Source organism: Coenobita brevimanus, chromosome 70, assembly GCF_032717465.1.
Source record: "Coenobita brevimanus isolate Jiangsu-jjx chromosome 70, ASM3271746v2, whole genome shotgun sequence".
Lineage (NCBI taxonomy): Eukaryota > Metazoa > Arthropoda > Malacostraca > Decapoda > Coenobitidae > Coenobita > Coenobita brevimanus.
Genome location: NC_137023.1, coordinates 32,023,813 through 32,049,043, shown reverse-complemented (window position 1 = coordinate 32,049,043; position 25,231 = coordinate 32,023,813). Strand labels below are relative to the sequence as shown.

Below are 25,231 nucleotides of genomic sequence, written 5' to 3'. Positions count from 1 at the left end.
CGGGTCTACCATAGTGAACAGTGCCGCCGTATCACGTGAAGATCATACGTAGACCCCTGTGTTGAAATTCCAGTACCGCCAGCTCCACCCGGGTACATAGTGAAGTAGTGTAATAGTGATCTACGGGCTGAGGTATGGTGAACATTCTATCCAACAGTGACGGCACATCTTGGTAAGACCACGCTTAGGCCCAGTGTAAAATATTAATGCTACCCTGGGAAATTGAGACAATCACCACCACCGGCCTAGGAAATCTAAACTCCCCCACCAACATAAGTGTCTAACTCAAGTGTCGTTCACCCTAACCAATCTGGTCCTGTACAGTATCCTGCGTGATACTGTTATTCCAAATCTGTAGCCCAAGAATTATAATTGTCCAGTTTTTTTGTATTTGTGACATCTGCTCGTTCCTGTGTAAGATTTAGTAATAAACATGTAAGGTGTTGCCTTGAATTTTTGTGTCCTGCCTCTCTCTTATTTGTCTAAGCTCCGGTCTAGAAAAAGAACCCAGCTATTCACTAGGTGCTCTATGGACGGGAAGCCGACCCTAAAACACCTAATATTACAATTATATTCAGCTTAGTGCGTGTCCACACATGTGCCCGAACAAATGCTGGCAACATGCATGCAACACAATAACGAACACGCCACAAACATGCTGGGAGCAGCAGCATCCAGATCATGTTGGCAACATCATGATAAAGTCTCAGCTGCCTGGTATGGCCACTCATATCCCATCGCCTCTGCTGCCAGTGTTCGAAGCTGCTGTGAAACATGTTTGCAAATATCTGTCCAAATGCTGCTGCATTCATGTACCCAAACATGTTGCCAACCGTGTTGGAACACAATGTTCGAGGGCACGTGTGGATGCGCATTTAGAAATGAATTGAATCGAAAGATGACACTTGGACTGACTAATTGCCAACCAGCTCAGTCCAGGGAAAATAACAATAGATTGCTGTATATGAACAATTTGCTAAGGTCCATTGCTTCCAGAAGACTGTAATTTTTGGATATTTTAATTTACCCGCAACAGGATGGAGTGGATCTTTATCCTTACACGCAGGGTTGGACTTACAAACAAACTTGCGGAAGAGTTCGTTATATCAGTTTGTAAATCAGCCAACACATGGAGGAAATATCTTGGATCTTGTATATCAACATCGGAAAACTTTGCTGATATTGTTCTTGTAGATGAACGCAGCATTAGTGTTCATCACATAGTCACATTCACCCTTAATTTCAGCAATAACAACGTTATTTCCATCTACAAAAAGTACCCGATTATGAGACAGTTGACTTTCAAAAATTAAAACCTGTTTTAGGCGGTAATAACTGGAAATTGGCTACTCAGAAAATGAATGCCTAGAACGCGTAGACACGGTTTTCAGAGTATCTTCATAAAACTGTCAAGGTATGTGTACCTAATTGTAATTGACGGCCTTTGATAAATTATAAACCAATATGGTGGAAGAGCAATACTTACAATTGTCTATCAGCAAAGAAACTTGCTCATCAAAATTACAAAATGACCGGTACAGTGAAGGAAAAATATGCGCACTACAACCTTTCCCGAAATACTAAATGGTTAATAAAAGAAAATATGGAATATCTTGAAACACATTGGTAAATCAAATCCAAAAGATAATTTTTTGTTACATCAGAAATAAGAAAAAATGACACTAAAAGGAGGTTCCCAAGTCTGGGTAAATGGTGAGCATGCAAACGCTGAAACGGAGATGGACAAAATTCTTAGCACTTTCTTTATATTAGTATTTACAGCAGAAAATCCTTGTTCATAGCCTCTACTTATCTTTGTTCATGTAGAAGATAGAACCATTAGTGACATTGTGGGCAGTGAAAGAGATATTCTTTTTGCAATAAATTAACTTAACCCACCCTATCCCGACGTTTTCTGGGCAGTGGTACGCCCCAGTCCCGACATTTTTGGACTTTTTTTTTTTTTGGCTCAAATATCCGCTTTTGGTGAGAAACATCGAAAATTCATAGAGAAATCGCTCACCTGAGGTTTAAAATACTCGATCCAGGTAGGAGTACCTCCTTACCTTACAAGGTTTTCTATCAGGCTGGCTGCAAAGAAAACGAGTTCTATGGGAGGATAACTATTCCAAACCACTCCTAAACGGTTTTTATTTATTTATTTGGTACGAATTTAAATGTAGTACGAGAGTATATTGGTTTTCAAACGGTAATATAGGCATTATAAGCATTGTTTCACTCACTAACTCATCACCATTGCTGACCTTTTTTTGCCACATTACCTGATCATCATTTCTGACTGTTTCTTTCTCTAATTCTAATGCTATGTAAACTTTGTCCTCCTCATTGTCATCGATTGGGGAATCACTCTGGCCCTAAATGTCTTTATTGGCCAGGTCACTGGTAACAGGTAAATTGCCGAAACAATGGCGTGCGGGGGGGGGGGAGAGGTTATGCGGTGTAAGGCATTGTCCCTGCTTGGCATCTTGTAGAGGAGTAGAGGAAGGTGTCCCGTGTATACGTGCCAAAAATCACTCGCGAAAATTGAAAATTGTGCAAATTGGGGACCTTGCAATGTTGCCGCGTTAATTTAAACCTCTAGCTCAATTATTCAATATGTTACTAAGAAGTGGCACTGTACCACGACTGGAAACAGACAAATGTAGTGCTGATATAAAAAAAAAAAAAAAAAAAAAAGCAATACATCACAATCTGGATATTATTGTCCAGATAGTTTAACGTCAGTAGTTTGCAAGTTATTGGAAACTATACGTAGAGATAAAATAGTCAGTCATTATCTCATTAATGACTCAGAGCATGGATTTTGGAACAAGCGGTCATGTTTTACTAATCTTAACTTTTTCGGTGACAATATCAATAAGCATAATGAAACCAAATCTGGTGATGTAATATATCTCGATTTCCAGAAGGCATTTCACAAAGTTCCCCATAGACTCCCTCTTGAAGCTTAAAGTCTATGGTATTAGAGGTAATGTACAAAAACGGATTGAAAATTGGCTTGTGGGACATAAACAGTGAGTTGTACTAAGTGGGATAGAATAAGACAGGATGAATTTCACAAGTAGAGTACCAGAGGGTTCAGTTTTGGACCAGGTTCTGTTTTTAACACTTCAGTATTCCAACCCCCCTGCAGCCAGGAGACCCCTCTATCTTTCCCCCCTCCCCTCTCTGCCTTCGTCCTCCCCTGTCGCGAGCTCGAGTTTTTTCTTTTCTGATAATTATTTCATCCCGAAATATTTGGAATAGAGAATTTGTTTTTATACCGTTAGAAAGCTGAGACTTTGTAGAAAAAGCTGAAAGAAAAAAAAGGGTTGATATTAGGTAAAGTAAAATAATTATGACGAGTATAAGTTGAGAGAATACATACAAATGTTTATATCAAATCCGCGCCCTGAGTTTTTTTCTATTCTGATAATTTTTTCACTTCAAAATATTTGGATTAGCGGATGTGTTTTTATACGTGTACTTTTAGAAAGGTGAGACTTTTAGAATAAGATGAAAGAAAATAAAAAGCGATATTGCATAGAGTAAAACAGTTATGAGGAGTATAAGTTGAAAGAGCACATAGGAGTGTTTTTACCACTTTTTTTCTAAGCGTTTTTTGGTCGCCTTTTCGAATTCTCCCATGAATGACAATAGTATCACTGAGCTGGAATCTCAATCAGGCTAATATCAGACCAAACTTTAGGATGCTAGAGCAATTCCTGATCTTTGGTGAATATTTCTTTGTTTTGATGCTGATCCGTGTCTAAAGAGCTGCTTGGACACTTTAAGGCTGGATGCAGACACTGATGAGTCTGTGTTGCAAAACTCCTGCTGGCGATTTAAAAATCAATACTAGATGGATACACACAGACAGAAAGTGGTATTGGAAAAAGATCCACATAAATTATTTAACTGGGCTAAAATGTGGCACGTGAATTTGAGTAGTCAAAATCAAAATTTTAAATATTGAGAAAAATGAAAAATTTAGGTACTGTACATTATGAATAATACTCAACTCTAGAATGTGAATCAGAATAAAAGATTTAGGAATAATAATAATAATAACAATAACAATTGAGTTGAAACAGAAGTACTAAAGAAAGCTAATAAACTAGTCAGATTTATAGGCACAGCATCTAAATTCATATATGAGATTATCATTCTCACTTTGTACAGTTCTTTAGTACGGCTTCATTCAAAATATTGTGTTCAGTTTTGGTTACCTTATTTTAAGAAGGATATTGAAAAAATAGAAAGAATGTAGCAGAGTTACAAAATGATACCCAGTTTAAGGATCAAACCGTACGAGGAAAGTTTAGAAGAGCTAAAGCTGTTTAACATAACCACATATTACAAGAGGATCTAATTTAAGTATACAAATTTTTTAAGGGACACAGTCCGGTGGCAGAATGAGATCTTTTGGTAGAACGTTGTTTTGAATATAACCCATGTTTTATTGCTTTTTATGGTAGATGACATTATACTAATGATATCGCAGTAGGGTGCAGAGGTTGCACCCTTGGGGAATTTGTTTTTATTTCGAAAATTCACTATGGCCATCAAGGCGTATAAGAAAAAGTTATAATCAGCTCTAACTCTTCCTCTAATTGCCATAGAGACTTGTTTTACTTGTCAATATATTTGTTTTTGTGGTCAAGGAATACAATAACATATGTAAAATTGCTCTACAGTGTACAAGTGTAGCACTCTAGAGAATATATAAGCATATTTAATCATACAATTTCCACCATCTATCCCTAAACGCATATATTGTTCTTATTTCAGATGAAACAGGATGAACAACCTGGAGTGTTATCTAAAGGATTTTTTAAATTGTAGCGGTACAGGGGGTGGTAGATATGTTGGCGTAAACTGACTGACAATAGACAGCATCCGTAGAGGTGACAGTTTGCGTGAATAATTATCACAGGACCAGGAATTAAAATATTAGTGCCACAAAAACTCTCCTCTTCTACATCAAAATGTCATATCAAGTACTAAGGTCCCCCAAGAAGTTACAATGAAGCACCACCATCAAAACGTAGTCGTCGTTCTGAACATGACATTTAAATTTTCAAGGAACATTGTTTTCTATGCGGTAAGAGGTGTAAAGAGTTGGATCCTCGACACCCTGACTGAAAGCGGGCAGTCAGTCATTGCTGCACTGCAAACAGAGAAAAGACACACAAATCCTTGAAAGACGCCATTCTTGATACCTGCGACTGGAGGAATGATGACTGGGGAAACCAAACTCAGGAAGCCATTAGTGACCTGCATGCAGTGGTTGCTATGCATCACAGAGATTGTTTGCAAATATTTAAAAGTAACCTAAGAAACTATCCATGTGAAAGCGACACTCATGACGATTATGCCTATATTAATGTGTCTGAATGTATGCTGGCAGACAAGTCTCATGTGTGGAATGTTGTTGAGCTGGAAGAATTGCACAAATATCATGGAGGGGAATCTTTGTCTCATCGACTACTGATTAATAAGCTATCAGAGAATCTAGCACGAGATCTCCATGTTCTCTCAGGTGTTGGTGTTTTGAATATCTTGGTCTTCAAGACTGAAGCAACAAAACACGTGAAACTAGTGATGAACAATGAAGATGATATTGATACAGCCACAGAGAGAGTGATCAAAACAATTAAGGGAATCGAAAGAAATAAAAAGGGACAGAACTTCCTATGACACACAGATATCTCTAGATAATGCCCTGGCTAGCAGCAGTCAAACATTTTTAAATTTGTTGTTGCACATGTCAACAAAACTTGATGCAAATCTTGATGATGATGTTGTGTCACCATGCACAGCATTGTTGCATCATGCTATGGACACCCAAACGAAATGGACATGTCATCTCCTAGATACGTGGTGTGGCCATACAAGCTGACCAGTCACAAACGCAACTCTGCACCAAAACTAAGACTTCTGTCACCCACCAAAGAAGCATTCAAAGAACATGTGTACAGAGCACACCTACAAGCTGCAATCTGGTGATGTGCCTTTGATGCTGACCCTTCTGCCCTTAACCCTGTAGAATATGTTCGGTCCAGTAATGGATACACAACTTTCAGCCAGCTGCACGACCTCCTGATGTCTTACCCTGAGTCAGTTCTACGAATGATTGAAAGTAACTCCTCAACCTCGCAGCCATGCACCTCAGCACGTTGTAGCTTCTCTTTAGCTCATATCTCATGTTCTGTCTTCTGTGCCTCTCATGGAGATAGCTGTAGAAATCCACAAACAATCATTGCTGCTGCAGATGAATGTGATGAATATGATGCTGATGACACTGATGTTGAAGTAAATGAGATGGACGGGAAACAGATGCCCCAATGAACATTAGTTTTCTACAAACACGAGAATCAAGTGTTCGTGTTCTTTACACAATGTAGCTTCACCACAGATACCAGTTGATTATTTGCATGTTTGCAATTTTTTACCAGATAGATTAATCTGTAGGCCTATATATCAGTACGGATCAATTATTTAAATATATTATGTGCATTTGACTAAAAATTAATGTACCCCATGAGATATCAATGACAATGTACATTTGCATAATGATCTAAAATTTCACCATATGGCGAATTATAACTGAAAGTTTGATTTTCCGTAATTTGAAGCCTGTTATCGGATTCCTTGACCACAAAACATATACATGGCCACGAAAATCACATGTCTATGATAATTAGATGCAAAGATTCAGCTCATCAGTGATATTCCCTATAAGGGTTGGTGGCCATTATGAATTTTTAAGACAAAAGAAATTCCCCAAGGGTGCAACCTCTGCACCCCCTTGTTTTATCATTAGTATGACCTAATCTACCAGGCTGCTGCTGAATCGGTGGAGAAGTGGCCTGCAGTCCTGATGGGACTAGGTTCGAATCCCCACTGGGGCAGGGAACAGTTTAAGTGAATTTCATAAAGGCAGACTTTACTGTTCTACCAGAAAGACCCGTTGACATACCGTAAAAGTACTCCCACTAATACTAATACATCGGTCCTATATGAAACAGCCCTAGCATGTATTCAGTATGGACGATGGGTGTTAGCACCGAAGTGGTCGCATGTGAAGGAGTAAGGTACGCAGGAGGACTACTGGGCCTTGAGAGCAGGCTGTGAAGCCTATGCCCAGAGTCGGACACATAAGAAAAAAAAAAAAAACATCTGATACAACTCACAGCAAAATTTGGTGCTTTTCCACGTGACTAACTTGACGATTTGGTAGCAGACGAGTATTTCGCAACAGACAAGTCATATTACACTAGAGGTAAAAGTTATAAAACCATCAGCAAACGTTTCTAGTCTAATGAAGCAAAACAAGTTTTCTTCAATAGATTCGTCAACATATGGAACAAACTGCCTACAAGTATGGAAGACTGTAATAAAAGTCGACTGCATAAGTATTTAGCCTCGAATCCTCAAACGCGTTCATGGCTGGATAATTAATCTGATTCTCTTTTAGATCGTGGCAGATACAACAACAGTTTTTCAGATAGTATTAGTCTCTCTTTATAAATTTAGTGAGGTTAGTATATAGTTTGGTACTCCTTTCTTTTCCCTGCCAGTTTCGACTGAAGGGTTTGGTGTGTGGGGGAGGCCCTGATCTTTTGTCATCCTTACATTCAGCTGATAGAATTAGATATCATAGACATACTCTTCTTTTTAGCAAACAGCCACTAAAGGATCTTCTTTGCATTCCTTTGTACTCCTCCTCCGCCTGCTCAACCAGAGACATGGAGCACACAAGAAACAACTACCTCCCTCGCTCCCTCCCCCCTCCTCCCCAAATTACAAAGCCACAGAGCAAGTCAGCCCCACCCCAGGCCTCTCGCTCTCCCCACACCGCCACCGCCACCCAGAGATCAGCAGCCAGCGCTTCCAAACACTGACAAGCCGGAGGAGGAGTTCACTCCCCCTTGCTCTCGCGCCTCTCCCTCCCCCACCGTCACTCTCTCCCTCCCCCTACTCTGACACTACCGGGACATACGATGTTGCGAATGACTCCTCAGACAAGGACGACAATAAGTATGATCGTCCAACAATGGACTCAGTCAGTCAATAACCGATGATCATCATGCCAACCAGCTGGGAGTTACCCTCTTCAGCCCCCTTCCATAGCTAGCAACTTCCAGCCCAGAAGCTATCCAAAGAAAGGGTAGCTGATGGGATAAATAACTCCCATATTAAGGTCATGCACAGCTCCGATGACCTCGGAGACGATGCAGAAGGCAGACTTTTCCGTACCCTCACATATGCTTGTGCACACTGAAGAGCATGCAGAAACCTGCGTCCACTTTCCTCCCTGTCTTCTTTGTAAAGGATCTCAAAACAGATCTACCGGAAAATTACAACCGATCAAATAAACTACTACTATGAATTCCATCAAAGTCATGCAACACAGCGTCCTAAATTGGGCTACACACAAAAACAGCTGATGTCGGGTGCTATCGTGCTACCACACGATAGCACCCGACATCGTTCTCATCAATAGTTATGGTGTTAGGGACAGTGATAACCTTAAAATATTAGGCTACACTGTTCATATCACACTAGTGGTAGGAACGGCAATGGTTCTGCTGTCGCGATTAAACACTGAGTGACATAGGCTAGACGATGACCACATCACTGGCATGCTCGCCTACACCCTCCAAACAACGACCGGACCTACCAAACTAGCCACGACTTGTATTCCAACCCCCCCCCCTCGATCATATCTGTCCTATCCCAACACTCACAAATTACTTCACAACAGTGACCTGGTATACCTACTGGGAGAAATCGACGCCAAACATATGGCCCTGGGTAACAGGTCCGACAGTACCGTACGAGGAAGTTTAATGACTTTTATCAACACGGGTTGAGCAATCCACACCAGTCCCAGCTTCCTGACCTTCATATGACAAGACTGTGACACATTCCCAAACATCGTCATCATCATCAGCAGCAACTGCGCACACCATCACACATTCACCCAGCCTGGTCCCTTATCTTCATCTGATGACATCCCCATCATATTCACCAGCTCCACCTCCCTTATCCACATTCCCTCCCAGCCACTACGACAGCATCCATCAGTCCACCAAGCCACTGCCAGTTTCCAGCCACCATTAACACCCACAGACCAAGGCGCACCTCCTAATAGGAGGAACCACACAAACAAAGGACAACCTCAAGAACACCAGGAGCAACGGAGCAAGAGTGGCAAGGCATCAAATAAACAGGCCACAACAATGGGAACGAACCCCAACCTTTTCATCTGCGACTAGTTTCACTTTTCCCCTCAGTATTCTCTTTCATTCTCTTCCTCCCCCTTTCTTCCAGATGAAAGTAACGATGCTGATAACTGTACTCATATTAATCAAATAAATCTGATAAATTACATGATGGTGTAGCAATAGCAGTAAAAAATGGTCAGCCACAAACTTACTGATAACTTTACTAGTGAATGAATAGCGGTTAAACTCCACGCTACTCCACCCTACTCTGGTAGACGCACCGACCTACCATGTTAAACTCCACGCTACTCCACACTACTCTACACACCGACCTACCATGTGACGATTTCTTAAAATCAGCTAAGTAGGCTCAGCTAACATAAAACACCATAGGTGACTTTAGTGCTAGACACTGAATATTTGGGCACAATGAAAATGGTAGTGTAGGCCAAAAATTAAATAATGCAATTAACATAGCAAAAATTGTAAGCATGGGGCCTACCTTCCACATGTACCAAGGAGCTAGTAATACCTCTACATCTGACAGATTTTGGGCAATAAAAAGGCCCATTTTAATTTTATACAACAGCCATTAACATCTAGCGACCGTCTTCCAGTAGTTTTTACTATATCTACCTCACCTATCCAGAAGCCCACACAGATAAAGTTCTTAATGAGTAAAGCTAACTGTGAAGTATATCATAATGAATATCCCAACAAGCTCTGCGTGAAATAGGACAGTCTAACATGAAGCACTTAAACAACCAAATAAGTAAATTAACATCCATTATACAAGAAGCTGCTAAAAGATAATATTGACTACACCTACAATGCACTACCGCATTGTAAAATGACTACTAAACTGAAAAGAAAGGACATCATGCAATCAACAAAAAACGTACTTAGAAACATTTGGTACAAATATCAGCATGAGAAACATCAGAATACTACAAAATTACCTTATTCGTGAATGTTACTTACTAGCGAATGAAAGATCGGAGAGAATTTTAGATACTACTGACTCAGAAACAGATCCAAGAAAATTGTGGAATAATCTAAAATAATCTATGGGACGAAACACCATAAAGGCAACTACTGTTAAAAATCAGAATGACAGAATTAACAGAAGACAGAGAGATGGAGGCACAATTCAGGAGAGAATGGACTGGTACATTCAAAATAAATGGTGAGGAAAAATATTTTGACAGAGGACGAGATTGATATTACTAACTGCGTCAACACTAAATCGGAAAGAACTGATCATTATAGAGAAACTGGCTTAAGCATTCGAAGGACATCGTGGAAGGAGGACCTAACATTTCTTTAGGAGTGCCAAAGAAAAAATACTCAGACTTAACAAAATTAGCTAGAAATGTGCTTGTTAATGTTCCATTCAACATCTTACCGTATTGCTGAATATCAATAATGTGACGATATCAGAAGTGTGTTTTTTTTTTTTTTTTTTTTTTTAACGCAAGGAAGAAGGGACCAGAGGCCAGAAGTCTTCAAATCGTTCCCTCCAAGAAAAACTAAAAAGATAACCGAGAGCCAAATACAAGTTCCTTTCATTTCGAAATACCTGGTCACAAAGACTGGAGGAAATAGGCAGTAGCAAAAACAGAGCTGACCTGTTGCATACATGAAGGACTGGGTGTATTAGAGGGGTAGACTGAAAGGGATGAGAGTTTGCTGCTAAACGGCGCCACTCGACCGCCTTAATGGTGAAGGGATGCAAGTAGACAGTTCAGAAGAGCAGCGACCATTGAAGTGTGACAGAAAAGGGATAAAGATGCAACAGTGCGGCAAAGAGACAGCGGTTGAGGGGAACCGGGAAGACGAGGAGAGTTAATGAGACAAAAACCTTTGACTCCATCTTACTGAGAGCTGTATATGAGGAGCCTCCCCACACATGAGAGTTGTACTTTACACAGGGGGGAATAAAACCCCTGCATAAGTCAACAACTGTGCAGGGGTAAAGAAGGCACGAATCGGCTTAGCACACCTAATCCCTTGGAAGCAGCTTTTACGAAAGAGGTAATATGATCTTTCCAAGGTAAATCCCAAGAGAATGAAACCCCATGTATGTTCAAAGATGATAATCATAAAACCGCTACGATGGTAATTCATTCCTAAGAAAGACAAACGGCCGTAGTCTTAAACTGTGGGCAGGCGTTCACCTTGCCCTATAGGTATCTTTCGGTTAATGGTAAACTTAACGCACGAAAGGCAGAGCGTTCCCCGGTGAACGGGAGAGGATTACCCCAGGGTAGTATTGGAATCTGCGGGGAGTCTCATAGCACCCCTTCGCATGTCCCTTCGTCATATTATAGTAGCCTTGTACATAGAAAACTGTGTAGAATTTGAAGGACCCTATGGTGTGTGTGATGGGAATTCTAATTTAATGATAAAAACATCCTGTAATGAAAGAAATAAGCGTTTAATATTTTTATCGTTTTTAAAGACTTCACCACTTCTCTGGAGATAGTTAATTTACGACGAGACAAAAACAAAGATGAGATACTGTATCCACTTCCATTATACTTTTTCAGTATTTCTACCAAGCTGTTTATTAGATATGGTGCATGATATTTTATAAATAGTTTGATTAGTTCATGGAATGATTCCTACAGTAATGACCGAGTACTACCTAAACAGACGAATCAAGCACAGCCATTTAGTTTGAAATAAGAAGTCTCATGTTTGCATTCGGTAAACTTTTACAAGTCCATACTATTTTGTTTTGGTTTGGCAGTATACTTTTTTGGTGTAGTTTGGTGTGATTTGAGCGAATTTGACCCTTATTTTCGGTGCTCGTGATCGGTTTTCAAATTAACCCCCCCCTCCCAACTGTCTTGGGGGACTGGTGGGTTTTCGGGGTTCTGGGTGGGAAAAATGGCAAAAACAATCATTTGGAACAGAAATATAATCAAAATCGGTGTGACCAGCCAAGGCGTATTCGTTGGGTGATAACTGACCGCATGAACCACTTTGAAGCTATGTCTGTCACCGAATGATCCCCATGGTACAGATATGGTATAAATACTCATACAGAGTATTCAAGAACAAATGCCAGACTTTAGTAATAAAATAAGTAAGAACTGCTAACATTAAGAGATTATAATGGTATATGAAGCTTAGAAAGTTGAAACTGTCATTTTCTTTTCAATATTTTAAATTTAAAACTAACCAGCATTACCAACAGTTTGCTGCGCCTACCCACACGAAGGGGTGCGCTCTCACCCATTCAAGATTACCACTTACGCTGAAGGTGTGAGCTTCCACTACGGGTGAAAGATCCGTCACAGACAGCAAATCATCGTCCAATCTCGCTCGTTTCGTTTCCTATATAAAGGCTCCAACATGTTTGCATGCGTTGGTCTTGGTCACCTAATGGTCGCTTTCCACGCTGCTTGATTTCTGGCAGCCTCCCTGTTCAGTCTCTTGTCCCTGAGGTCACACTGTACTATTACCTCGTTCCAGGTATTCTTTCATCTGCCTCCCGCAAGTCTACCCTTTTACACTTCTCATCTTCCGCACCCAGTTTTCATCTCCATCCTCTCAACATGTCCGAACCACTCCAGTCTACCCTTCATCATCACGACACTAATACATTCCAACCTCTCAACTCGTCAGTCGCAATGCTAACCCCCCAACCAGACCTCTCATTCAAGGATGCACTACACCTCCGTCTAATCATTATCATTTCTGTACGTTTGAGCCTACGAATATCCTCTTCCTTTACTGCCCAGATCTCACTATCGTACATCATTACAGTCATAACAAATGATGCATACAAAGACCGCTTAGCACGGAGGAAGAGCCCTCCCGATGTCAGGCGAGTCAACAGTTCTCTGAACTTCCTTCAACCTCACCTTTATTTAGCCACAGAGCTAGATCCAGCCCCAACTCCAGCACATAACATGTCCCCCAAATAACAAAACTCCTCCGCTCACTAAAGAGACTCTCCAGCATGATGATCAATCGTTTCATGATTCTCAGTCTCTACTGTATATGCTCTTCCCGACACACCGCAGAAACGAAATCATTATTTTATTCAGCAGCCTACCTCTAACACCACTCATCCTTTATGCACCCACTTATCACAAACACTGCACAAGATGGAATTACTGCCAACACCCTTCTGGCAAACTGCACATGGCCACACTCACTCTGTTTTGACAGTACTGCCACCAGACCTAGATATCACTTTTGTTTTACCCGAGTTTACTCTCAAACCAATGTACCCTATTCCACCTCTCTACTTCTTAAATCTTTCCTCCTCCTCCCTCACATTCTCCGCAATCAACACCAAGTTGTCAGCATGCAACATCTCCCAGCGTAATTCATTTCAAGTCACGTGAGAGAGAGCGTCAAGTGCTCGTGCCATGACAAACAATAAACAACTTAAGGTAATAGGTAAAGTACTGAATGAATATCATTAATACACAACTGAATGCCATAATTGAAAACCAAATTAACACATGACAACATGGTTTTAAAGGAAGGAGAGGGACTCACACAGCATAACAATCACACTGGCAAATGAAATTACATCTAAAGCGAAAACTAGAGAACAGTTTAATGTTTAAAAATCCCTTAACAAAGTGTGACATATAGGACTTCAATATAAAATAATGAAATTGAATCTCTCAACACTATACGAAAAAAATACTATGCAATTACCTTGAGAATAGATATGCGAGGAAAAACATAAGGAACTATATAGTACCGAGATGTCAACTTCTGACTGGAGTGCCTTTGGGTAGTTGCTTATCACCGACTCTCTACTCAGTATATACTGTACATCAGACTTGCCTCCACTATCACCTAAGAAGGAATATATATATTTTTTTGTCTATGACACAACTCAAATTGTCATGACACCAGGTAAATGCGGAGGGGGGGGGGGAAGTTGGGAATTTAAAGGGCAGTAGAAAGTATAAGTGACTACAGAAAGAAAAGATCTGGACTAACTTAAATTGAAAGTGATTCATCAAAGTAATGCACACTACTAACCATTAGAAATAAACAGAAATAACTGAGCATATGCTTGGGGGTTATGCTTGGCTTAAAATTAACAATCAACGGCTACGCTGGTCATGTGTTTACAAAAAATAAGTAAAGCAATGTTAGCTGAACTTACAAGGATCAAGAATGTCACATAAAACCAAGACTGAATTATATACGCCTCTTTTAGAGTAACAACATTGATAACATATCCTCGAATACTTATCACTCTAAGGAACACACATTACAAGAGAATGCATGTCGGACAGAGCAAACCATTAAGTTTTATATACGATATTCATTATCCAACACTAGTATATAATGAATAGCTACATTTAACAGCAAACATAAAGCCCATAAATGTGCTGTTCGAAAAATCACACACACACACACAAAAAAAAAAAAAATGAACTTAGGGACACAGATGACATGGATTACCCCTAACCCCTGTTATAGAACATAACCCTGGTACTTCAGAAACAGTCAAGATATACTGAATGCATCAGTACCAGAACCGAAATATACCTATTGAACAGTCGACGACAAACTATATGCAAGGTTATTAAACTGAGTGACTAACGAACGTTAAATGGAATTAAATAATTAAATATGATAATTCGCTGTACTACAAATTTTATAATCACTTTGGTGATGGGTAACGTAACGGTACAGTATGTAAAAAATTATTCTTATCTGATCTATATGACAACACTGGCTAATATTTGACATATTACAGAGATGAAGTGTACGGTATTTTAATAGGACTTAATCACTTCTTGGTAACGGTTGTATGTAAAAAAAAAAAGAAGCATGTATGTGAAAAAAAATTGTGAGTGGTCAGGGTGTTCAATGGTAGATGTAAAACTATTAACATAAGTACCAAGTCTTATTAAATAGTGAAGGGTAAATATTTGCTTAACAAAGTTGGTTCTCAAATGCCACATGTACTGTACATGTGTAAGTGTTTCAAGCAACTAATAGAATAACGATCATATACTGAAATCTGAACAACATACCGGGTTCTAAATAAACATAAAACAGAAGGGAACAAAATTATTGTGGTTAGAAGCAGGAACTCAAATACGAAAAAATATGCTTTTGCCACAGAAAACTGATTAGGTGGATATATATATATATATATACATATATATATATATATATATATATATATATATATATATATATATATATATATATATATATATATATATATATATATATATATATATATATATATATATAGGTGTGTGTGTGTGTGTGTGTGTGTGTGTGTGTGTGTGTGTGTGTGTTTACCTGACACAGTCTAGCTCTGTCTTGAGTCTCTCCCTCTCTATGACCAGACCCACAGTGTCGGCGAACCTCTGCGGAGAGTGGGGGATCCGCCCGGGTAGTTGGAATACCTGGGGACATAGAAGGAGGTGGTAAGGGGGGCAGGCGGCAAAGGGACAGGGAAGGTAAGAAGGGAAAGAGGGATGACAACGAGAAGTAAGACGAAGCAGGGGGTAAAGCCGTAGTTACACGGGGACATTTTCGAGCAATATCAATCCGAAGGGCAACAGCAAGAGCAATTATTTTTTTTTTTCAAAGCTGGTCACACGAGTCGCTCTATCACAGCATGAAAAAGCAAGTGAACGTCGCCATGCAAGTTGAGGCGAACGATCGTCTTTCCTATAAGTCTTACTAATACACTTATTGTATAGTGATCGAAGATGATGATACACGCCAACGGGGATACTGCTATTTTGCCTATGTAGATGCTTGAAATACAGAAGCGGTATACTACTATCTTAAAAGTTTGTGGACTCAAGCAGCTTGATAGAACGAAGAGTGTGGACAGCTATTATAAACTGACCAGAGTTTTATTCGGAAACCTCAAACCATGAGATAGTGGATATGACACAGCAAACCTCAGTGCCTTCATCTGTTGTCTCGTTTTTCATAATTTTCACAAGTAGGATACCAATATGAAACATGTGATCTTGAGCAAGCGACCGGGATGGATGTAAACAAAAGCTGGCCAGATCAACATGCAGTGAGTACTACCCCTGTTCTTTTAAAATTATTTGAATATATTATTGTAAAAACGCTAATATTAGAGAGAGAGAGAGAGAGAGAGATACACGTGTGTGTGTGTGTGTGTGTGTGTGTGTGTGTGTGTGTGTGTGTGTGTGTGTGTGAGCTAAAAATGAGTGGTACAAATTGTGTAACTGAAAATAACATTAGCATGCATCTGACTCCCATTATTGCTGGAAATAAGTCTCGTATTCAGACGAACACGACCATAAGAACATAAGGAGAGAGGATAACTGCAGCCGGTCAGTTGGCCCATGCTAGGCAGCTCCTAGAAGTGTGTGACCAGTCTACTAGAATAAGCCAATGCTAACAAAGAATGCTCCCCCACCCTCAAAACCTCCAGCCAAAACTAGCAGGAAATAAAGAGGAGGAACACCACACAGTATGGAGACTCTGGGGTGGAATTCTTATAGGAAATTGTGAAAGGAGAAAAGAGACTATTGTTTGAATCCTGAAAAGGAAAACGAATGAATTAATACCAGAAATCATATTTTTTAAAAACATATCCAACCTTGCTTGTCATATGCCTATCTATCCTATGCTTGAAACTGTCCATGGAAAGGGCGCAACTATGTCATTTAGCAGCTTTTTCCCTTTGTCCACTATTTTGTTGTCCAACCAGTTTCTACTTATGTCCTTAATAAAATGGAATTCACTTAGTTTAAAACCATTGATTTGAGTTATATCCTGTATGTTCACTTTAAGTACCTTGCCAATATCTTCCTTATTTATGCCCTTCGTTCATTTAGACGTGGCCGAATGGGTAGAGACGTGGCCTGCAGTCCTGATGGGCCCAGGTTCAAATCATGGCTGAAGCAGAGAACAATTTAACAAACTCAGTTTCGTTAACCCTTATCCGCCCGATGACGTGTATGCACGATAGGATTCAGGGCGCGCAGGGCCGCTGGTTGACTTGCTATACCGCACTCACCTTCCCGCCACTGTTTGAGCGCGGGACCATTTTCTTTGATACCTACAGGTAGGTAGGACCCACAGGTACCCCGCGGTTGTGCAGTTCAGTTTGTACTTAGCAGTGGTAGCAAGAGGAGCCATGTCATCTTCCTCGACGTCATCCGATTCCGTTCCACGCGTGAAGGACCGATCGCCTCATCAACCCCCACTAAAGTCATGCCCTTTGTGCCAGGGAAAGGGCTTAGTGATAGTGCCATAGGACGTGCCCTAGACGAAACTGTGTCATCTAGGACACTGAGTGAAGTACGTCGTCAGAGGGTAAAGAAAGCTACCATGTGGAGAGAGTGAGCTCTGTCGCCCTCCAACCCCTACTTGCTCTCCAACGCCAGAGAGGGCTCCCCGACTTCTTCAGGAGGAAGGGACAGCCTACGAGAGCGATGATTTTGGTGATGAGGAGGAACAAGATGACCCAGGAGATCGGGAAAGTGGCCGTGGACCTGGCGGACATCTGCGGAAAGAACGCCGCAGAGCCATTTCCCCCACACTCTCCCCGCCTGCTCGCCGATGTATCTTCCTTCACCGCTCCCCCCACACCTCAGCCTACCATTTCAAGGGCAGAATCGCCTCAACCAGGCCCTTCAGGAGTAGTATTTCCTAGATAGGAGCCACGTGGTGATATGCAGGGCCGAGCATCTTCTATGGAAAGTTCCACGTCAGGTGAGTCATCACCCGCTTACTCCCCTACCTTCCCCACCTCTCCCTCTCCCTCTCCTCCCCCCCTGCCCGCGGCCATGCACGTGGTCGTGCACGAGTGATGGAAAAAGAAAAACGCAGTGCAACTGACAGATGGCCTGCTCTACCATGTGTGGATAGAGTGGATACATTTGTGTGGGAGGATGGTGCCAGCTTTGACCCATCTGTGCCGGCATTTGATGAGGAGGGTGCAGGTGTGCAGGAGGATGCGCTTCCCCCCAGGCCCTGGACTATTAGCGGTCTATTCAAGGCCATTTTCACGACTGCAATTATTCAGTACCTGATGGATGAAATCAATTTCCACTAGGCCATGTGTCTGCATTGGCTGGATGTACCTGCAAGCGAGAGCACGCACATGCGTGAATGGATACCTGTTGAGGTGGGGGGAGATGTTTGTGTGGCTTGCTGATGGCGCACGTAAAAAAACATGTGCTCCACGACTATTGGTCGGTGGATGAACTCGTTGGCACACTAGTCTTCGGCAAGTACATGGCCCCTGATAGGTACCTGGCAATCCTGAGGTTCCTACACTTCAATCGAAATCACGGGCCTGCACCGAACGACAGTTTATGGAAAATAAGACCAATCCTGACAATGCTGAAAGAGTCATTCTCCAGGGTTTTCCATCCGTTCCAGAAAGTGGTTATTGACGAGTCGCTGGTGTTATTCAGGGGCAGGCTTGCATTTATTCAGTATGTGCCATCAAAGCGTCACAGATTTGGCCTCAAATTCTTTGTGACTGTAAAATTAGATATGTGTTGGATGCAATAGTTTACTCGGCAACAGATGTTGATATACCTAGCGATGATCCTCATGGATTATCTGCATCAGTAGTGAAAGTGCTGATGGAAAGGTATTTCAACAGGCACCACATTCTGTATACCGACAATTATTACACAGCCCCGGCGTTGACAAAGTATTTGCTTGACCATGGTACTGGGTCCTGTGGAACTGTTAGGGCCAACAGAAAGAATTTCCCAGTATCTCCGGCAAATGCTGAGAAAGGAACCCTTCTGACAAAGAAATGTGGGAACGTGTTAGCCCTTCTCTGGCATGACAAGAGGCGGGTTAACATGTCTACAGTTCATAACGGTGTGCTGGAGGAAACTGGTAAAACAGACTACAGGACCAGGGAACCCGCGGTAAAGCCAGATGCAGTCAACGATTTGTTTGTGGTAGTATCAAAGTCAACTGTCCACCCAGTGTTCTGCATGAGACTACTGCTTGAGGACGTCCAATATCGCCCTTCCCATCGCGTATCCAGTCCCAGCACTCAGTTTCGGGATAGCAATTGAATTTAGCCAGAAGAAGAATATTTTCTTATTTGGGGCAAAAATGCATGCCTTGCAGGGTGGGATAGCAACAGGCAGTTGTGCATATATTTTGCTTGAAGTTATTGCTCATGAAATGGAAGTCGGTTAGCATGGGTGCAATAACTAAACACAAAATTCAGAACTTTAAAACACCCTAAAACTCTCTCTCTCTCTCTCTCACACACACACACACACACACACACACACACACACACACACACACACACACACACACACACACAGAAAGAGAGAGTTCACAAGGACTTCATCCACAAATCGTCCTGATTGCCTGTTTTTCCCCGAGGAAGATTGATCCCAGGTGCTAAGAATTACTGTGTGATGGTTGACTGTAATCATTCATCAAGATGAACAACAAGTACTAACGGACTATGAAAATTATGATATTTAATATTTTACCGATTTATTCTTTCATTAATACTATTGCCTCTCATGGAATCACAATTTGATCTACACCTTAAAATAACTTCAATAAATCGTTTATGTCGAAGACACGAGAGTCCATATATTGTGCAAGATGCTACTAGAACAATACTCAACACTTCCACATCTCATTCTCCCCCTTCACCGTCCCCAAATCCTCCTTCCTCTACCTCCCTCTTTTTCCATCCCTCCTCCTCGCCGTGCAGGCTTCATTTGCCTGTCTCAGCGCTTCTTACAGAATGTCTTCACACGCTTTAAATACTCTCAAGTTTCCATTTTTGCCTTACGTAGGAAAGCGACAGTGTTGTATGCAATCAGCTTCTTATAATTATGTTCACTTATACTCTCCCCTGTATGCTGTACATAATCCTTGATTTATAAGTGGTTTTATTTTTGTGTGGTCGACTTTGGGCATACACCAAACAACCTCTTGCCTGGGGCCCAGCAGTCTTACTATCACAAACCAATCACCCCTTACGACATACGATTTTAAAATTACTGGTGTGGACGGACGTCTTTCATAAGTTATATCACATATTAGAATAATTTTCGGTAAATCTAAATAACCTGCCTGTCGATTTTACCAGGTATGGTAAAAGAGATGGTATGTCAGCAAATATTCAAAGGATCTAAGTCTAATTCCGGCAAAATATTTTTCAGTATGGTTGCAACCAAACACCCACTTGAGAACAACGTGTTGCATTGACCACACAAGCTGCTTTCCCTTTCCCCCACACTAAGGTGTTGAACGCAACTCACCATCTTTAACCATATACTCGTGATATCTCATTACAGCATATTCCCATACACACAAGAAAACGCGAAAGAAATAGTACTCTGCCCAACGTGTGTGTGTGTGTGTGTGTGTGTGTGTGTGTGTGTGTGTGTGTGTGTGTGTGTGTCTGTGCATGCTGGTAACCTAATGTTTCTGTGTGTGTGTGTGTGTGTGTGTGTGTGTGTGTGTGTGTGTGTGTGTGTGTGTGTATCTGTGCATGCTGGTAACCTAATGTTTCTGTGTGTGTGTGTGTGTGTGTGTGTGTGTGTGTGTCTGTGCATGCAGGTAACCTAATGTTTCTGTGTGTGTGTGTGTGTGTGTGTGTGTGTGTGTGCGTCTGTCTGTGCATGCAGGTAACCTAATGCTTCTGTGTGTGTGTGTGTGTGTGTGTGTGTGTGTGTGTGTGTGTGTCTATGCATGCAGGTAACCTAATGTTTCTGTGTGTGTGTGTGTGTGTGTGTGTGTGTGTGTGTGTGTGTGTGTGTGTGTGTGTGTGTGTGTGTGTGTGTGTGTGTGTGTGTGTGTGTGTGTGTGTGTGTGTGTGTGTGTTGGAGTCAGTTGGTTGGGTGGGTGGTGCGAATGACGTTGAACTGGTGGGTGTGATGGTTCGTTGTATCGCCAGGGTGGGTGGGCAGGGTGGTTGATTAGGGTGGGGTGGGTTAGTCGGTAATGGTGGGTGGGCTGGTTGGGTGGAGTATGCGGAGTGGCTTGGGGTGGGTTGTAAGGGTAGATAGGTTAGTCTGTGAATGTGTAGGATGGGCTGGGTGGGTGAGGCTGGGTAGGTGGGTGGTCGAGGAAGGGTTGATAAGTTAGGTCTGTATGAGATGAGGTTGATGGATGAGTGGGGTTCAAATGGGTGGGTCGGATGGGGGCATGAAGAGGGTTGGGAACGAAGCGTGGTTAGACATGAGGCTCGGCGGATGGTTTGGTGGGAGGAGTGGGTGGATAGGATGGGTGGGGTCCCAGGGTGGGGTTAGTGGCAGGGTGGGGGAGTATTCAAGGAGAGGTGAGCGGGTACAGTGGGGGGGTTGGGTGGGTGGGAGAGTGGACGGGTACGGTGGGGGATTGGGCGGGTGGATGTGATGATTAGCACTGTTAGGTGAGCAAGGCAGGTGGAATTCTTGGATGGGGAGGGTGGGTTAGCGTGGTCGGTGAGCTAGGTAAGGAGGGTGGTTGGGCATGTGGATGGAAGGGTGAGTCGGTGGGAGGAGTGGGTGGATACGATGGCTGGGTTCCCTGGGAGGGGTGAATGGACAAGGGGGGTGAGTATTCAGGGAGAGGTGGGTGGGTGAAGTAGGAGGGTTGGGTGGGTGAATGTGATGGATAGCACTGTTAGGTGAGCAAGGCAAGTGGAATTCTTGGGTGGGGAGGGTGGGTGACCGCGGTCGGTGGGCAAAATGGGTCGTCGGAATGTGTGGGCAGAATGGGTAGCCAGGGTAGGTGGGCACGGTGGGTCGCCAGGCTGACTGAGAAGATTGCATGGCCGGGAGGCTTTGGGTGGTGTGATTGGTTTAGTGGGTTGTGTGGCTGGATGAATTCAGGGTGAACAGGTGTGTGGGTGGATGTGTTGGGTGACATTGTGAGGTAAGCTTCATGGGAGGCATTTGGCATTTATGGATGGGCAGGGTGGCTGGCCGGGATCGGTGGGCTGGCTGGGTCCCTCGTGTGGCTGGGCAGGGTGTGTGGCAGGTGTAAGGTCGGTGGGTACTTTTGGGTGGGAAGATTGCATAGTTGTATGAATGGGTGGTTGGATATGTGGCTCCCCGGATGACAAGGCATGAGAGAAACTTATATGTCTAATGATTACATAAATTGTCGCTGTTACTTGGATTTTAGTATATTGTTTATAAGACGGTGGATACATATTTGAAAGCAAACTCTCTACGTTAGGGTCATTCTATTGAAATCTAATAAAACATAAGTATAATTACTTCTCATGGAAATAAAGGTAGATCTATACACGTAATAATAAACTTAATAATTGGATACACGAATGTTACCGTACATGTTGGATGGCGTCAGACTGAGCGAAGCGTTAGATCTCTGATCAATCAGCTTAGCAAATCAGTGGTTTAGTGAGAGTGAGGAGGGGGAGCTGCGGGGTGGAAGTGTGCAATTAACCAGTCCTTTAGTGGCAGACTACGGTACCCTGTCTCTTTTTTAGTGTTTAAGACTGTACAGAAACAACAAAAAAGCAGACTGGACAATATTCACTGGAGAAACAGAACAGCACTTCAACACACTAAATAACACGCCCATCACCACCATCAACGGGCACATTACAAAACTAAACATCATTACACTCAACGCGGACAAGCACTGCATTCCACGAGGGTGCAGAAAATTTTGTAACTCAGATTTTACACCGGAGATTGCCTGTTCATAAGAACGCCACAGACCAAAACACCTCTCCCCTCTCCCGCTCATACAAGACAGCGTCACAAGGCTCCAACCTAAACAGTGAGATCACCAACAAAATTACTACAAAGAAAACGGAAATCTGGAAGGCCTTGACAACGCTTAGTAACTGCACAGAACCCTTTTGGTTCCACAAAATATTAAACAGTATTACTATTTCACAAGCATGCACCCCCAAGACCCATGCCATCATCACCTCCAACACCCAACACATCCCTTTCAACACAGAACAAGCAAAAATACATGTAAACCACAAAGCAAGCATGTCACTTAACAGTAAAACACACCGAGCCTGAAAAACAACCCTCTAAAAATAAGCAGTTCTTTCTAGTCGATTACACTGCAACCCCGGCCACTCCAAAACACACACACACACACACACACACACACACACACACACACAGATATATATATATATATATATATATATATATATATATATATATATATATATATATATATATATATATATATCAATCATTTCCTGTGGCACCCCACGGGATGCATAGGGCCTCATTGAACTCTCTCCACCAATATTTGTCTCTTGCCATCTCCTTCAGGTCCCACCAACACTCCTCTCCTGCTTCTTTTTTCATTGTCCTCAGCCAGGTTTCCCTCGGCCTACCTCTACCTCTTCTTCCTCTAGCAATCCACTCTGGCACATCCTGTATTAAACTACCTTCTTTTCTGTATATGTGCCCCAGCCACTTCCAGCGAGACAGTCTCACATATTCATTAACTGGTTCCACTCTCGTAATATCCCTTACTCTTTCATTTGCAACTCTGTCTTGCCACTTTACCCCAAGAATCCTTCTCAGTATTTTATTCTCAAATCCTAATACTTTCTGATCTGTTGCAATTGTACTGTACCATGACTCATGCCCGTAAATTACAATTGGTCTAACCATGGACTTGTAAATTTTCACTTTAGTATGTACCGAAAGCATATTATTATTCCAAACAGATTTCAACACTCCAACAGCTCGCCAAGCCTGTCTAATCCTCTCCTCAATTTCATTGTTTAATGATCCATTAGATGATACAATCGCTCCCAGATATTTAAAGTTTTCTACATTCTTCACCACATTATTCCCAATTACACAATCGATTTGGTTCTCCACGTTCATATTAATAATTTCAGTCTTTCCACAATTTATTACCAATCCCATTTTTTCTCCTTCCTCCACCAGACAATCAAGCACCCTCTGCATCTCGTAAATACTTCCGCAAATCAGTACAATATCATCAGCATAGTCCAAATCCATCAGCTTCTTATTTTCTTTCCAGTTAATTCCTGCACCTGTTCTCCTTACAACCTTTTTCATAACATAATCCATAACCAAAACAAACAACAATGGCGAAAGAACTCCTCCTTGAATCACTCCTGACCTAACTTGAAATGGATCACTCAAAGAACCACCCACCATTACCTTACAAAAAGTACCTTCATGCAGGCTTCTAATAATATTTACAAACTTTTCTGGTATACCATAGAATCTCATAATTTTCAACATAGCTCCACGTGAAACACTATCAAACGCCTTTTCAAAATCCACGAAACACATGTTAAGTGGCATTTTCATCTCATTAGCTTGTTGCATTAGATGCCTTACAATAAAAATCTGATCATTACAACCTCGACCTTTTCTAAATCCCGCTTGTTCTTCTCTTAAAATTTTATCAATTACTGGCTCTATTCTGTTCAACAAGATTTTGGAAAAGACTTTTGCAACTACAGGTGTCAAAGTTATCCCCCTCCAATTGCCACACACACTTAAATCTCCCTTTTTTGGTATTTTTATAATCACTCCATTCTTCCACTCTTCTGGAATTCCACCATTATCCCAAGCCACATTAAAAAGTTTCAAAAGCGCATTCATCAACTCGTCATTTTCCACCTTAAGCATTTCAGGGATTATTCCATCCTCACCTGGAGCCTTAAAATTCTTTAACTCCTTTATAGATTTTGCTACCTCTTCCAAAGTTATATCCCCTGTTTCTATCTGCAAATCTCTCTCGGCTGGCAAAATGTCCTCTTCAGCTGGGATTGGTCTATTTAGAACAGATTCAAAGTGCTCTTTCCATCTTCCTTTTATATCCAAATCTTTAGTCATCAAATTACCATTTCTATCTCGTACAGGTATTTCCTTCCTTCTCCCTTCAGTCCTAGTTAACTCCTTTATGGCCTGATACGCTACTCTTGTGCTCTGACCGTCATTTTTACTTAATTTAATTTCTGTATCTGTCGCCTTTTCATCATATAGTCTCCTCTTATCACGTCTAACGAGTCTTTTTACTTCAGAATG

The 25,231-nt window shown here is 41.7% G+C and overlaps 1 protein-coding gene across 1 annotated transcript in view; it reads right to left on the bottom strand.

Annotated features, from left to right (window-relative positions):
• LOC145406292 (3-hydroxyanthranilate 3,4-dioxygenase-like) overlaps positions 1-25,231 on the bottom strand; it is a 65,344-nt gene that overhangs the window by 18,048 nt on the left and 22,065 nt on the right. The window contains exon 3 of the mRNA XM_080277451.1: positions 15,534-15,640. Coding sequence (XP_080133577.1) covers positions 15,534-15,640 — 107 coding nt within the window. The remainder of the gene's footprint in view (positions 1-15,533; positions 15,641-25,231) is intronic.